This window comes from Corvus kubaryi, unplaced genomic scaffold (assembly GCF_017639235.1).
Source record: "Corvus kubaryi isolate FWS band 111438036 unplaced genomic scaffold, C.kubaryi_AGA036_p1.0 37396, whole genome shotgun sequence".
Classification (NCBI taxonomy): domain Eukaryota; kingdom Metazoa; phylum Chordata; class Aves; order Passeriformes; family Corvidae; genus Corvus; species Corvus kubaryi.
In genome coordinates this window covers 16,857,121-16,873,897 of record NW_024581135.1, presented here as the reverse complement: position 1 = coordinate 16,873,897, position 16,777 = coordinate 16,857,121, and the positions used below count along the sequence as shown (strand labels likewise).

Below are 16,777 nucleotides of genomic sequence, written 5' to 3'. Positions count from 1 at the left end.
ACATCATTATTGCAAAATGGAAACACCTTTTACAACCTCATCCCACCAAGAGGCAACAAACAGACAGCGAGAATCAGGTGTAGGGCAAAAAAACCCCAAAGCTAAGTAACTGAGCTGTGCCCTCAAATGACAGGAATCTTTTTCATTCTACTCACTACATATTCTGCATATTATTTGTCTAATCTGGAGTTATCTCTGAATCTGTATACTGAGAGCACTTGGGTTGTTTTTGAAAAGTGACACTAGGAGATAGAAAAAAAAAGTTTATAAGCTGATGTCAGAATGTTCTAAAAAATCTAATCTCTATAGAAACCTTCCCAGAAAGTAGCTGATACAGCTTTCCCAGCCAGGACTTAAAGGGATTACCAGGAAGCATCCACCTGTTGTCATTACACTGACGAGAGGTGTTTTCTACCCATGTTGATACACAGAAAACAGTTTTTTACTGGACAGGAACCAGGTGGCACCTGTCCACGCTGCATGGGGCCCACACAGCCTCACAGCACAACGTGGACTGCACAGCTCCCTGGAGCAGTGATAGCAGAGCAAGATCTGCACATGATGCTACTGCCCAGATAAAGTTATAAATTATGACAAAAAATAATGCTTTATCCCATGCTGGGTTAACTGAGCAGTGTGGAGCACTTCATGTCTGAATATTTCAGGTCTTTACTTGTTCCAGAATCTCTATTATTCAGTTGTTGGATCTTTTGCTTTTATTATATCTCCTTTCATACTTCACTGCTTCAAAACATTGCTAATTTATTCTCTTGTATCACAAAAATCCTTATGTACTTTTCTGACTTACTTCAAAGCACTGTTTTCTATCAGTTGGTCTCACAGTGCTTATTTTCTCCATCTTTTCTTCTTGCACCTGCTCATCAAAATGTTTTTTTCTTTCCCCTCCTCGCTCCCAGTTCCCAAGCATACAGGCTTCTACTATTTGGCAGAAATGCATTAAAAGGCGTCTACAGAGAGATGGAGCTAAGCATTTCTGCTTGCTCAATTAAATCAGAATAATTCATAAATTAAGTGACTAGTTTGGATCTACTCTCCCAGGTAATACAGTCCCTCATACTGAGTTATGCATCAAGAAAAGGAAGTGCATCTGTCTTCCTTCGAGTTTCCTTCAGCTCTGGTTACTGTTAGAAACTTGTAGTCATGAGGAAGAAGATCTAAAGAGCTTATTGAGGTTTAGTAGATTCAAATTTAGTGTGGGAAGTATCTGTTGCTCCCTCTGTGCAAACAAAACACAGAAAAACTATGCTTACATTCTCTCTAAAGGCAAGGCTTCTCCCCAAGCAGCACAACAAGCTGCCTGAAACTCCTGTAAGGAAAAGCCATAGTAAAAGAAGGATGTGGATATAGACTAATATAAATCTCTGTATTATTTTTTCTGCCTGCTCTGTATGTGCTCAACCTCACCATCACTGTAGCATTTTAAGATTTGCCTTCATTATGCAAATCCCTTTCAATCTTGTCTATAGAATGCCACATTTCTGCCTGGATGGACAGATCTCAAAGCTCATAATCTGGTTCACTGGCCATACTTCCAGGAGTCAGATAGACAAAGGGAAAAACACTCAAAATTTACTATTCAGATAATTATTTAGGGTGAAAGATTGGATATTTCCAGATTTGTGGTTCTATCTTTGGATTCTTTGAATTGTTATCAACCAAGCACTTTGAAGAATATCTTTAGCATTCTGAATCCAGAAAAGATTTCCATATTTCTGGCCTGTAACTTGTCTGTCAAGTGATACCGCTTACACACACCCTTTAATTGGTTGGTAGTTATATTACCTTTAAAAGTGAAAATGTGACTTTAAAAACTGCAGACCTGTACTCATTTCTTGAGGTACACCAGAGGACGAGTGCAGTGAACATCAATTACAAATGCACTTCAAACCTATCTCTTTTTTTCATATTCCTCCTATTTCACCCTCAGAGATCCTTTGAACATAGGCTGATTTACCCAGCACAGAATTGTGTCGAACACTGCATTTTACTGTACGCAAAAATGTCAAAGACTATTAAGGACAGATTCAGCCAGTTAATTCCTTCTTTTTTTTTTCTTTACTTTTGACATTAAGAAGGACACAAGTCTAGGTCTCCAGAAGTTGAAAGAACAGAGCTAAGCTCTCAGCCAAAATGTGTCACATACTGGCACTTAAACAAAACCAGATGACTCAACAGAAGACAGTGTTTCATGGTTCAAGATATCTCACTTCTTGGCTAATGTAACTTTCAATTGTTTCTTTTTAATCTGACTTTATATGTATATATGCATATTCTTTTTGAAAACTGTTTTAATAATTTATGAACTTTGTTTTTTTTCCAAGAAACTGGTTTCAATATAGTATTGGGTCTTTGTACGTTTGAAATCAATTCCAGACAGAACCACCACAGCCAATTTTTTCTTCACTGTTCAGTCTTCAAAGCATAACTTGTATCTGCTAAGTTTGAAAAAGTCTTGACTTTGTTTTACTCTCAGTATAATAAACCATTGTGCAAGAGTTGAGAACTTCAAGCTCTAACCATCAGCACTTACAATATACTTGCTCAAAAGCTTTCCACACACATAATACAAGCTTCTGATTAAAAGGAAGTCTTATAATTACTATTTTGTAACCTGAAATTACACTGACACATTTCTCTAATGATTTAAAAACACAAATTGTTTGCTATGCATGCTTCCATTATATTTTAAACACTTAATGCCTTGGACATTTCATCACATATACTTTTTATTTTTGAACAGCACATAATTTTCTCATGTTTTGAGACAAAGCTTGAGTAATTTATTAATGACAACCTTTTTCTCTTCTCTGTAATGTTTTCTAATGTAAAATTTTAGGAGTTTCATATCAGGTTTGTTTACTGAGAGGTGTTTTTTCCTGCTTGCTCTCAATTCCTCAGTTAGCAGATTCATGTTACAATGGCACATTTACAGTGTCATGTTAGGAAAAAGGTAAACACAACCTAGACCATGGTTTGAATCTGATAAAACACTGCAGCTTCAGTAACATCAACATTATTACAAAACTAATGGTAAAGGACCACAGCTCTTCTATGTTACATTTTCGGGGCAAATACTCCAGAGCCTTCCCTGAGGGCATCTGGTGCCATAAGGCACTTCCCCCCCTCAGTGGTGGAGCAGCCTGTCTTTGTGAGAACACAGCCTCTCACAGTGCTCCTTCAGTGCTAGAAACTACTGAGCTTTCTCATTGACTGCCACTGGCTGCTACCCTTCAGTGGATTTGTTCAAAGGAATGAATCAGCAGCAGAGGTTCTGGTGGATTCTCCAAAATCCAGTTGCTAATCATGTCTGAGCAATAACAGGACAGATCATGCTAATGTTTATTATTAAAAGACCTATCCAAAAATAAAATTTGTCTTACCAAAAGGAGGAGATTCTCTCCCATCTTCCAATCCTGAATCTCGCTCTCTGTCTCTCTTTCTGTGTTTATGCCCGCGGTGCCGATGGCGTCGGTGACTCTTTCTTCCACCCAATGGCACGTGAACCCCAATGAACAACGTTCGATGGCCTACAGGTAAAAAAGGTACCTTTCAGAAAGGAGCTATGGCAACAAAACAACAATATTAACAACCTTAATAGCACAAATGGTGTAATTATTATTATAATTTTGAATTTATATCATATTTATTATTCTAATGTTAATAGTCATAACAGTATTGATAATGATGATTAAGCATCACAGATACACAACCCCTTAACACAGGAAGAAATCCCAGTACTGAAGTCCTTACAATGCAGTGCCAGATTTATGGTTTTTTCTTCAAATTTGCATCTTTGTATGTGAATTTTCATTAAAGCCAGACAGGTGTTCTGTTAAATGTCTTCCAAAACACTAACATGAAGAGACACATGGATCTCTTTGGATTGAACATTTGGTGAAGTTGCTGTTTGCTTTGTGTGTATAAGAACTTTACCAAACTCATTCCTATTTATGAGCCAAACCCTGACAGAATTCTTGTGGGAAATTCACTGAATAGAAAACGAAGGGGGGAAAAAAAGATTGAAAAAAACAATAAAACACTATGTAAGCAAGAGAACAAATTCCCTATAAAACTTTACGTGCTCACATCCTAAATACATTGCTGGTAGCTTAGGATGCTTTCATTTCTTCTGTTTTATTTTTTTAAATACATAAGAAGGTACATATTGCATGCCTGCTGCCTTCAAGACTGAGGAATTTTATGTTGCTAATCAAGCCCAAAATATTTAGCTCTCTTAGCTATGTGGGCTAACAGGATCAGAGCACAGTAAAGCATTTAGAAGGGGGAGAGCACAGCAGAGCTGTGAAGAAAGAACCACTAACCAGAACAAATGGGAAAGGAATCATGACTCACTACAGGCAGGTCTCCTATGTTTACTCAGCAGAAAGACATAGTCCAGATTACTCATCTCAAATAACATTATTTTCTCCTTGAAATGAACATAACACAGCTCATGGATAATTGCTGCTTTGCTGTAATCATTCAGCAGTGTCAATCATCTGAAAAAGGTCAAGAACATTAAGCTAAGGTAGCACAAGGTGTGTAATCCCATGGAGACTCCAGAGGAGGCAGAAAACCCAGCAAGGCAGCATGTGTCACAAAACATCAAAGAAATTCATGGCTGACAGGAATTCTCTGCAGAGACAGAGCTAAAAAAGCTGGAGAAAAGACTCTGGACACCACACTAGTTACTTCCTTAACTGTGATCAGTGTAGAGGAGACTACGAAGCAGAGGCATCAATTTTTGAGAGACTAGTCTTGTAGAGTTAGGAGATTTTCCTAAAACAATGCCCATGAGTTGAAAAATATTTTTTTATTAAATAACTCTTTCTTCTTGCTTATTACATTTAACCCAAGAAATGGTTTAAAGAGAACTGCTGCCTTTTGTGTATTTCAAATGCATTGCAGTCAGAAGTGCATGACACAAGGAAAAATGCATTAAATAAAAAGAACTCATTAAAAAGATACTGAAGGACATGGGTAATGTAGTACTTTATATTTCCTCGTTCCCCTCCTTGGATAGAAGAAAAAGCAAAACAACATTTTGAAAGGAATGGATTTACCCTTCCTAAGAATTTAGTAATTTCCAGAGGTGCAAATGGATTGCTTTTTTAATTTAGTAATTTAGTACATTTCTGCTGCTTTGTGACAGAAGTGGGCATGCTTATCCTAATTTTCTCCCACGTGAATGATCAGATTGTACCTGCATCAGGAAATGTTGATTGAGACTCACATTTCAATTAATTTCCAGGGCTGAAACCAGGACTTGAGTCCAGACTGTACTTTATTCAGTACACTGGGAAACAGTGCCAGAACATTCGTGTGTGTGTGTGTGTGTCTGAATGCCACAGCAATTTTCCTTTTACAGACACAATCAGTTCACATTGAAAAGAAACAGGAATGTGGAAACTGAAATAGATAACCAGAAAAAAGCAAAGTGGATTTTACTCTTTCCATGTGAATCTACCGAGACCAGCAGAGTCCCACCTAGGCATAATTTCAATAAACCCACGGAGAAATGTAGGTGCTTACAAGGTTCAGACAAATAAGAGGAAAAGAAACTGACAGGGGAAAAGCAATAGTTTTCTACAGAAAAATCATAGAGCAAAATACAAAAAATCTGAGAAGTAGCTCTGGTTTATTAAAAGATCACAACTGTGGAGCAAAAAGAAGACCATCTGGGAACAAAAGAGTAATGAATTCTAAATTGCTGACAAAGTGACAATGAATGATAGAAGCAGCAAAAAAAGAAAGAGGAAATACAAAAGAAATCCAATTACTCTTTGTTTTATTTCAAGTAACCTTTCCATGGTAGGTATTATGAACTAGAGCCCAGAATGTACGTAATGTACGTTTTTCTGTACAAATTGTCCAAGGCATTATTAAACAAGAGTTTACAGCGAGCTCTCTAAATTTGAAAAGATCAGAAGGTCAAACATGGACAGAGCAGGGCAGACCTCAGCAAAAACTGACTAAAATTTCTAAAAAGAAAGAGCATCTATAATTGAGTGAAGTCAGGAACAACCAGGATAGCCACTATCCAGGATATCCTTATAAATAGTAACTGATTGCATATGGGCATTTCTTTCATTTATCTTTAAGAATATTTTTGTGTGTTTTAGTATTTACTTCATCAGGATGCCAACTAAAAATGCCTGACTATTGCTCAAATATTGCTCAAATATTGTAAAATAATTCTGCTCTGCCATACATTTTCACAGCACCTAGCTCAATTAGATCATAATTTCTCATCCTTTTGGAAAGACTACAAAGACACTAAAGTATGGGAAATAGTAACAACTGTAAGTCATAGCAGGCTACAAACCACTGACATCAGGTACAACCTAATGACCATTCTCACACAGAATTGACACATGGTTTAAGAGGTGAATGTAACAGCTTGCTCTCCCTACCAAATGGGTGTGTTTTCTGTGTTAAAATTGTTTGTGGAAGAATGGGAGGTACTGGGGCAAAAAAATCTGTACTCTTAGCATTCCATTAAATAGATCTTAATTCCACTAAATTACAGGAAACATTTACAAATCCTTTCTCTCCATCTCCATTTTCCCTTGAAATGTCACATCACTCAAATAATTGTAATGGGATTTCCAGAAGTACATAAGTTAAGTCATCAAGCACCATCAATTATAATGGGTAATGTGTTTTCAGAGCTTTAGAAATCCCACTACATTTCTTTTTCCTTCCACTTACTTAATGCATAAGATAGGTAGCTAGGATAAGCTTCTGGTTTTAAAGACCCAGAATTCCAGGTTCTGAAAACCATTTCTAGATGTTACTTCTGTCATTTTCAAGGGATATGCAGAAAATGCTTGCTATTCTGAGCCTGGTTTTTTAGATGATTAATTTTCTATTGGGTTCTTAAAATAAATTTAAATGTAAGGAATAATTTCTCCTTTGAAAAACAGCAACCCCAAATGCCACTTCTACTTAGATTTTATTCTGATAAATGTCTCTGCAAGACATATCCATATTAATAATGTATATTTCATATCCCTCTTTTCTAGGGCAATGAAATCATACCTCCACAAACTGAAGACATTTAGAGCACAATACATATTTTCTTCAAAAATTTAGGGGAGATCCTGATTTTTACACATGGCTATATGCACTTTCATCTGCCTCAAAAATAATTATAATTAACAGGATCCCTTTTAAATATTTTATATCATTTGGATTTAATGTAATCCTGTAAAAAATTAAAAGAATGCTTTATAACATGGGTTATTATTTCTTCAGTCCTTAAAATACTTTAACTCAAGGAGTGTTTTAATGCTTTGATGGTAAACCACAAGCTCTTATGCTATAAATGCATACATTTGAACTACCTTTATATTCTGGGTTTTGTTTGATGCCTTAAGAGGCCTCCTAGAAACAGAGACTAGACAGGAGTAAGGCAATAAAAGGGATTTATTTGAAAGGCCTTCAAAGGTACTCCCTGGGGAGCCAGAGGCTATTGCAAGATGGACCCCAAGATGGACCCCAGGTCACGAGTTCTTCACACTTTTATAGGTTTGGTTCATTTGCATAGCAGGGTTAATTCTCCAATTAAAGCTTCAGTTTAATGATGTAATTCCCGTCAGCTTACCCCCTCTTAGAGGCTCTTTAGTTCATACTTTTGGGCCTAGGACAGTCTAGATGTCCTTGAAGAGCAGGCCTGGAGAGGCTTTGTTATGTCTAACCAGCACAAGAGAGCAGAAATTAACAGGCTACAAGAAACTTCAGAGCCACACACTAAGCAGTACAGAATCTGAAAAATATAGAAGTTAAAACCTAAGGCATCATGTTCCCAAGCTATGTGCAATTTGATTCAAAATACAGACTTTTTTTAATAAACAATCTTTATACAATTTACCAGTGAATGTGTAGCATTGTATAAAGGTCACTGCAGAGCAGATTGATTGAGTGCATTGCATTTCTTTAATAAGCTTTCACATTGTAAATAACCTTTGTGTATTGCTGTATTTTCTCAGAGGGTCTGTTTTTAAAAATTCTTTGCTCCTGAATGCTAATACTGAAAATACTAATGCATGTGGTCATGTTTCACTTTCCTGGCAGCCCATCTGGAATAAATCAACATTTTAGTCCAGAGTGTGTTTTTGCACGAACAGAATCATAGTCTTTCTACAATAAAACACTACTGATGCTACTGTAAGGTTAATAGAAAAGGCTCAGAAGACCAGATGAATCCTATGGCTCACTGACACCTAAGCCAATTCTGCCTTTTAAAATTGTAACATAAACACAGCACAAACTATGGAGAGGAGCAAACCTCTCTCAGGTCTCCATGTTACACCAGGAATGTGGAACTCAACATGGCTGGTAGTGAACCAGCCAACATGGTGGCAATTGTACAAAAAAATGACTGTCCTGGATCTGAACATCCATGAGCACCAGATGCTCAGGGTACATGTGCCTGTGCTGCCTTCCACCTGGGATTATCAGAATCTGCCTGAGGCACCTGCTGACACCAAGGCTTTCAGATCCCTGCTCACAAGTATGGAGGGAAGGGGCAGATAAGGGAACAGATGGGTCTTGAAACACCTCCAGAAAGAGCAAAGGCAGGCTTCTGTGACCTACTGAGGAAGGACACTTCAAAGGCAAGATGCCTTGAGAGAGGATACTTTGCCAGTGGTTCAAGCCAAGTCTCAGATGACTGCTGACCTCAGCAGGACCAGAGGGGTTTCTCCGTCCTCTGGAAAACACTCAGTGCCTTGAAGCCTCTTTTATGCATTGACAGCTAGAGTTGAACCAAATGCAATTTTTCATTCTCTCAAAAATGGACAGTGAGGTAGAGACAGAATACATCAGTCCATGTAGGGTTAAAAAATTTGCCTTTTTCCTTATAGGAAAAAAAGTGATTATGGTGAATTGTGTAGGAGTAGAGAGTACATGACTCATGATTCGTTACTGTAGTGCAGCAGGGAGGCAGAGGTGAAGAAAAAGCAGAAAGGACAAAAGCAATCCTTCCTAAATTAACCATTTACATTGCTGTTTGTGGTTATGGTTTGTCCAAAATGCATTTTTCACCTTTTTGCCATGCTATAATTTGTAGGAACTGACAAGAAAACCTTCAAAAATTGTTTTAGATTATACATGTAATTTATATTCTAGGGTAGATTACAACATAAATTATAGAGAAAAAAATTAAAACAATATCCCTGGCCCAAGATAACATTAAGGACACGTTGAATATGGAGGATAAGAGCATCTCACTGAAGTCATTAAAGTTAAGGACCTTTTAAAGAACCTCAATCACTCACTGCCATCCCAAAAAAATCTTGTCTTTTAAAAAAATATTTTTCCAGGTTGTAGGTGGGCTAAAAATTCTTTTTAACCAGCGCTTATGTTCCAAATTTCCTACATTCCTCCAGAGGAGTCCAGAGGTGTTGTATGTATGGCTCAATCACGAGATCAGGACCTTGCCTGCCAGACAAAAGAAAAAAAGCCAGCAGACACAGAATGTAAAAGGACCTGGCTCAGATACACAACCTCTTTCCACTGATGGAGAGAGAAGCTGTGGTTATTGGAGGGAAGAATTTGGCCTATATTTCTAAACTAGCAACGAGCCAAAAAAAAAAAAAAAAGCAACCTCAGTACTAGTACAACTGTGTGTTAAAAAAGGAATGTTTCTGTCTTCTGATGCTGCAATTTAGCAGCTTTCACCAATAATGGCAAATTGGTTTGTGTCAGTTGCATCTGGGATTTCACAAAGTGAAATATTTGAAAATATTACTCCCTACAAATACTGAAAAGGTTTCCTGTCTGTGAAGCTCAGAGCAAATTCAAACCAAATTCACAACCAAACTTTATGATCAGCTAAGGACTGTGGTGTTCAACCAACACTGTGGCTCTTGTTTGCTTCCATTATTTCATTATTCATCATTTCAAAGAGATTTTGTGAACATAACCTTCAAAGTTATTCATGAATCTTCAAGGTGAACCACCCTCCCACAAACACAGAAACTCCTGAGAAGGGACAAGAGAACCCATCCAAAGGGATCAAACCAGGTGACTGCCAAGACAAAAGGAAAAAAAGTGAGATCTCAAGGAATATTGAATTACATAGGAAAAAGAAAACAAAAACCAGATGAGAGGCAGTACAGAAACATGTGACTTAGAAATCACAAATGGAACAAGCTCCAGTATGTAATAGCTGGTAGGCAACAAAATGAAAGAGCAACCTTTCAGGTAGAGACTAAACCAAATCATTCCCTGACTCTGCTTCCACAGCTTTTATTATGCCCATCTAAGTGCAGCAAACATCGCTGCAAGAAGCACGAGTGAGGTCAAAGTGAACATCAGGGTGAGCAGGGTACCCAAGGGAAGCACAGGCAAGGCAGCTTGGAGCAGGGGATCTGTACTGACATGGTAACAAATTATTTGCAGTAGGCTGTAGCATCCTGGAAGCCAAAGGGAAGGGAAATCTTGATTGATGTTCCTGTCTGACCAAGCAGAGCTGGTATCTGACTTGCTTCTACATTGAGACATAGGTGAATCAAGGCCATGTTAACATACTTTATATTCTCTCACTCCTATGAGCTGCTAGGTCCTATTAATTTTCAGGTAAAAATGTCAGTGGCAGAGGGGTGTACTGTGATGTTATTTCTACCAGAAGGTCCAGTCTCTGAGAATAAAAGGCTACTTAGAAAACTATAGCCACTCAAACTTCTACTACATAATAATATATGGAGATTAGCATTTAATCACAATGAGGTTTTTAATATATTAACCCTAACAGTATATAATCAAAATTTCATGAAAATTATTTTTAAATTATTGTCACAAACTAGAACAAATCTAAAAAGAAAAAAAAATAACAGAAGTAACTATTTTTAAAAGAGAATAATTAAATACTCTGGAATCTCACCTTTTCTGTTCAGCAGGACATCTACTATAAAAATTAATCTTCATGCAGGTTTTTAATTACAAAATATCTCTACAAAATTTAAAATTAATTTTTGGTTTATTAAGTTTAAAGCCTCAGCTTCTGCATCATTCTGTGTTGTGCTAGTGACATTTATATTGTAATTAAGCTTGAAGGTTTTTTGTGACTTTCAGTAAGCAATCCAAGTAATCTGAATTTTGTCAAAAGTGTCAGAATGCATATTCTGATATACAGTGATGCATATACTGGATACAGTGTTTTACGTGTCCTCAGAGATGTGAAACATGGCAAACTTGATTTCCCATGAGGCAAATTTTCCCACGCCACTTAGGCAGCTTAAATGAATGAAACATAAAAACCTTAAGCAAAATCTTGACTTCTCTGAATCAAGGATAATTTTCCAATTTTCTCCAACAGAGACAGAATTCATCCCTGATTCATGCTTGGACCTTCACCTAACAATCTAATCTCCAGCCATCTTCCGGTTGAAGCTGCTTCTCAAACCAGGCCACAGTAATACACACAGCAGTTCTGAAATACTCTCACAAAAATCCTCAATCTGCAGCTGGCCACCTCCAGCAAGGATGGCCATGGAACAGTCACTTTTCCTCTCAGCTAATATTATGGTGGGCATAAGGAAAAGACATTGGTCAGACTGTATTTAATGTCAATCCCTTTGCATATCTACACAGTCCAAAAGTCTCAGCATGTGACCTGAGAGAATCTAACATCTCCAGCACAGTGCAATCCAAGTATTTTTGACCTCGGAGATAAAAAGTAGGTATATCCAGTTGATCAGAAAACTGTTCTTCCTGAGCATACATCGAAGCAATGGCAGCCAGCCAGAGACAAGTGCATGGAATAAGCAGAGAGTAACGCTGATGTGCACATCTGTCCATGAAAATTTGCCTAGCTGCTCTCAGAACAGGTACATGTACAACCTGTCCTTTGACAATTAAGTACTTGAGCATCCAGAATCAGTGCTCAATTCTCGTTTAGGAATTCCACCACTGATAAAAATGAGAGCATGTTTATTTCAGTAGGATTTTAGTCTGTACACACATTGAAAGATAACATGCGAAACAGATGATTGTAACCACAGAAGATAATCTTTTTTTGCTTTTAGAAATGCTTTCTCTGTCCCTACATTAATGCAACAGTCAGACAAATGACTTATTCAATATTACTGACTGATCCTGACCTTACAACTCACAAAAAATTATTTACATGGAAAAATAATTCATGCTGAAAATCTGAATGCCAAAGCTCTGCAAACAATTCACCTCTAAAGCACTACAAAACTTAAGTAAAAAGACACAATTTGAAGTACTTACTGCAAGTATCATTACTGGCACTAATATGAGCATTACATCCCATAAGTACTGCAGTTCCTGTCTTAAGTTCCTAAATTTTTACTATACTGCTCAGGGAAAGAAAACACTGATCTAGAGAGACTGAGCCAAAAATCTATTCTTGTGTCTGTTCTTTGAGGCAGGATTAATCACCATATCTTCATGCTTTCAACAAGAAATGTACTTGCAATATACTTGCACAAGGACTGCCTAAAATACGCAAATCCAAATATTTGCTAGGCCAAGAAATTTCAGATGGAAATTTTAGTACACATTTAAATCAGTATTTCTGAAGTTCAAATGTTGATAGTGTAAAATTTAAAAAAAAAAAAGGACAAAATACTTACAACTATAAGATTTAATAAGAAGAAATTTAATACTGATTTTCAGATTTAAACCTGTAGTTTTCCATACGAATTGCAATTTTTGAAATGTTGCTGTCATGGTGCCATTGAAACCTAAATGCTGGCAAAGCTAGTCTTCCCCAGAATATTCAGTAACTAGCTATTTACGTTTTTAAAACATAAACCCAATTAAATGTCTGTCAAAAGGCTAATTACATAATACATATGAATAGTCTGATTATATTCTTTTTCTAAGATATGCAATTAGCACCTGATTATTTAATTTCATATTTCATAGTTGTTATGTCATTAGGAAAAAGGTACATTTTTCAGCAGAACCCAACACAATGTTCAGTGAATAAAACAGACATTTGTGAGTCACATTCACTGTTTCCAGGGGGAGAAGTGCCTAGATGTACTGCAAAACAAATGGACATGCTGTTAAACTGCAATTGGATATTAAAATCTGCAATCTTTTCAGAACTTACTATTTCACTTGGTATTTTTGAACGTAGTGATTATATACTTAAACTGATCTGAACTTAAGAGTGAGCATGAAATTTATCTCAGAAAGCTAATTGCTTTATGAAGGATTGATTCTATACTGAAAAACTGTTTTCTTAGAACATTATGAAACATTGGGATTTTATTTTTAATAAAAGCAGATTCATTTGCTAACTGCAGCATTTTTCAGTATTCTAAATTTAATTCAATTTAAAATGATGGGAAGATTGTGGGAGTGTCACTGCCATGTTCCAATTTCTATTGATAACATCCTAGGAGCAGATCTTTGAAATAATATTTTCACTGATATTTCACAGGAGCAACTCTACACATATAGGATGGTGGGGAAAAAAAGTAATTAAATACAGTTCTTAAATTATGTTCCATGTAGTCACATGTGGAACATCACAGTAATTCTGACAAACGTAATGCTTGAGTCTGCTCATGTGGCTGATCTTAAAGATGTCATTCCCCAGAAAGCTGTCCATTTTTGAAATGCCACCTTACCATCATCAATAAAATGACTCAGAAAAAGCATATTTTTGTGGGTAGACTTACCCTGCAAAAACTCTTTGAGTCAGTACCACGGAGAAAGGGAAACAGGGAGCTCCCACTCTTCCATTAGGTGTTCCTCTAAGGACACCAGATACAATGGTTTCTCTTTGGTCAAGGATGCGATCAAGGGACTGAAGACCACAGAATATTAAATGTGAGATTCAAAATAGGAGGTTTTTTGCCTAAGTCCAACACTGTCATTGCCAGCCTGACCCACTGGTACTCTTATCCCTGGAGACACCAAAACTCTAAATGCCACTCTGGAAACATCTTCCCTAAGGTATATCCTTGCACACACTCAGACTTCCCCAGACTGAGTGGAGAGCCACCGACCTCATACATGCTACACTGCACAACAGTTAACATCCTTCTGTGAGAGACAACCTCATACAGACACAGCCAGGCCCCTTTCAAATGCAGCTACATCGGCTTTTTGAGGGAGGCACTGCCGAAGGAAGCAATAACAGGGAGTTGCTGTGTAACATGTTGATATTTCCATGAAATCATCAATATGGCCAATATGTAGCAGAGAACATAGAGATCATACAGCCAGAGAAAAAAAGAAAAAAATTATGAAGTAATCAATGGTAGGCGTTCAGAAAGCCCAAGTTCCTGCACAGATGGAGATATTGCTCTTTAGAACTGAAGCAGGGAACTTTTCAGATGTAGCATGTTGATCTTAATATTTCTTTTGGGCTAGTTCATGTGGATCTGTGTGACAAAGACAGGAACCTCCATGTCCCACTACAAGAAGCTAACAAAATCAGTCAGTTCCAATCTCAGGAAAGGGATATCATATGTGCAACAGAAACTCATTTTCATGATAACTGTGACTTGGGGGCTCACACAACTCAATACAAGAGTTTAAGTACAGTAGTAACCAAAGTTTGAGATACACTAAAGAAATAGAAATGCAACTGACTCATTAGACCAGTATTATGAAACAGTTCTCACAATTTCTCACTTTCTTCTACACGATCATTTTAGGTGGTTTCCACAGTAGATATCATCAAGCATGTATCCAATCTGTGACACTCCAGAATATTTTTGTTCAGCTGAAGATGTGGCTAAGCAACTACATGAGGATTGTAATGCAAATGTAGAACCCTTGATAAGTACTAAATCAACAGTCCTGTTTGCATCTGCATATTTGAAAGTTTAAAAGACTTATCTAAAGTCACACATCCATATTTACACAACTTGACTATAGATCACCGAAAACTAGCAAACTCCTTCCACCGTCACCTGTTTCTGGACACTGTTGTGAGAAGACAGTAATATTTCTCTTTTTAAAATAAATTATGAGATTCTACTCTCTTGTCTCTTTGCATCCCTGCTCAAATCAATGACTTTACACATTAGAATTTTATTTCAGTACTTTCAGAAGAATGTGACAATATAAAGCACAGAGTAATCATCCCTCACCTTCTAGATCTTCCTTTTCAAAATGTGTCTTGAGAATGGAGCGAGTTCCACCTCTATCCACAACAGCCTCTTCATCATTTCTCTACAAAAGAGAAAAAAGGAGAGCTAAGCTACTTTCATTTGGAAACTATTGTCAAGATTTTACAGTACTGTAAAACAAAGATGTTTTTAATATTTAATTATTGATTTTTCCAACTCAAGAACGAAAAGGGGTTTAAGAATTTAATTTTCCTTATTAAAATCTATTTCTTATGCATCAGTTTTTACTGAGGTGCGATTACAGCTAACTTTGATGTGCAAAACTTCTCCTGGTAAACCCTGCAAGATGGTGAGTAAACACTGGTTACCAGAAACCAAGAAAAACGTGAGTCAATAGGACAATAAAAGAGATGACAGAAGAAATGTCTGACCAAGGCACCTTTATTCTCATTCACCTGAAGTAAGGGGTTGCACATGTATTTTTGTCTTTACACCAGGATCCTGAGCTACTAGCAGAATTCCCAAATTATTGTTACGAAGACTCCTTATACTTTGGCAAAGCTAGACAATAATACTCAGTGACAATATGGTAAGAAATAAAACTAACACCATGAAAACAACTGGCTTCACTTACTTGTGAATTGCAAAGACTTTGCCTTTCTTTACAAACACCAAGCTGAATTTAGTATAAAGGCAGGCAGCACACATTAAGAGCAGAAAACGGAAAAGCTGTTCTTCCTCAGGAACATATTCATGTTTAATTTTTAGTCAAACATGCATTTTAACTGTACTCTCTACTGCACTGTAAATGTAGTACGTTATCAACTAGTGTATTGTACTCAGCCTAGGTAAGCTACAGAAATCAGTGATTTTGTCATTTCTGACAGAAAGAGAAAGAAAAAGAGAAAGAGAAAGAACACATTTCCCTGAACAGAAAATCTGGGAGTTCAGCAACAAGGCACTAGATGCCATGCTAAAATGAGTATTCGGTTCACTATGAGTTTGACATCACTTGTGAAAAAATCCAGCAGTCAAATACAGTCTATATTTCACAACATGATTTAGAGCAGTTTCCGTTAAACTATTATGAAAAATGATGCATTATACAAAAGTATCAATTAATATATCATGGATTTATATTCACTTGTCACTAGTAGAGGGGTTTTAGTAAGTGATATTAGAACTAGAACTCTTTGATTTCAATATATAAAATTGGTATCTAAATGCAAGTCTGAAGCAAGGGGATTTAAATACCAGTGTTACATGATAAATATGAATCTATATATAGAATGCAATGGAATATAATAAGGAATTAAACTCTGAGCACTTCTCCTTAAAGATCAGATGTCCCAGGCAAAAAGATTCACTTATATAGCTGGATGTGGTGCATTCTGGATGTGAAGTTTTGTTTCAGGGTCCTCTCTTTTTTAAAAATAGCTGTCATGCTGTAGCTATCTTACATACAAAAATCCTATGAATGTGTCAGCACCAAGCATCTGGGCTGTTAAAGAAAGAAAGACCAAGTGTTAAAATGTCTTTATTAGACCTTTCCCACAGATAATAGTACATAACTAAAATATGACAATAAGAAACAGCCTTCTATTGAAACTGTTTTGTCTTTTAAAAATTTAGAATTAGATAATAACCTGTTAAGATGTACCAGGGAAGTATAACTTTGCACAAACCATTTG

The 16,777-nt window shown here is 36.8% G+C and overlaps 1 protein-coding gene across 11 annotated transcripts in view; it reads right to left on the bottom strand.

Annotated features, from left to right (window-relative positions):
* Window positions 1-16,777, bottom strand: part of SLC4A10 (solute carrier family 4 member 10) — a 154,495-nt gene that overhangs the window by 80,444 nt on the left and 57,274 nt on the right. For all 11 annotated transcript variants that reach the window (XR_006018292.1, XR_006018291.1, XR_006018290.1 and 8 more), the window contains exons 2-3: window positions 15,108-15,189; window positions 3,402-3,548 (exon numbers count right to left, since the gene is read on the bottom strand). Coding sequence is in view for 8 of the 11 variants with exons in the window: in XM_042041606.1 (XP_041897540.1) it covers window positions 3,402-3,548; window positions 15,108-15,189 (229 nt within the window). In the remaining 3 variants the exon portion in view is untranslated. The remainder of the gene's footprint in view (window positions 1-3,401; window positions 3,549-15,107; window positions 15,190-16,777) is intronic.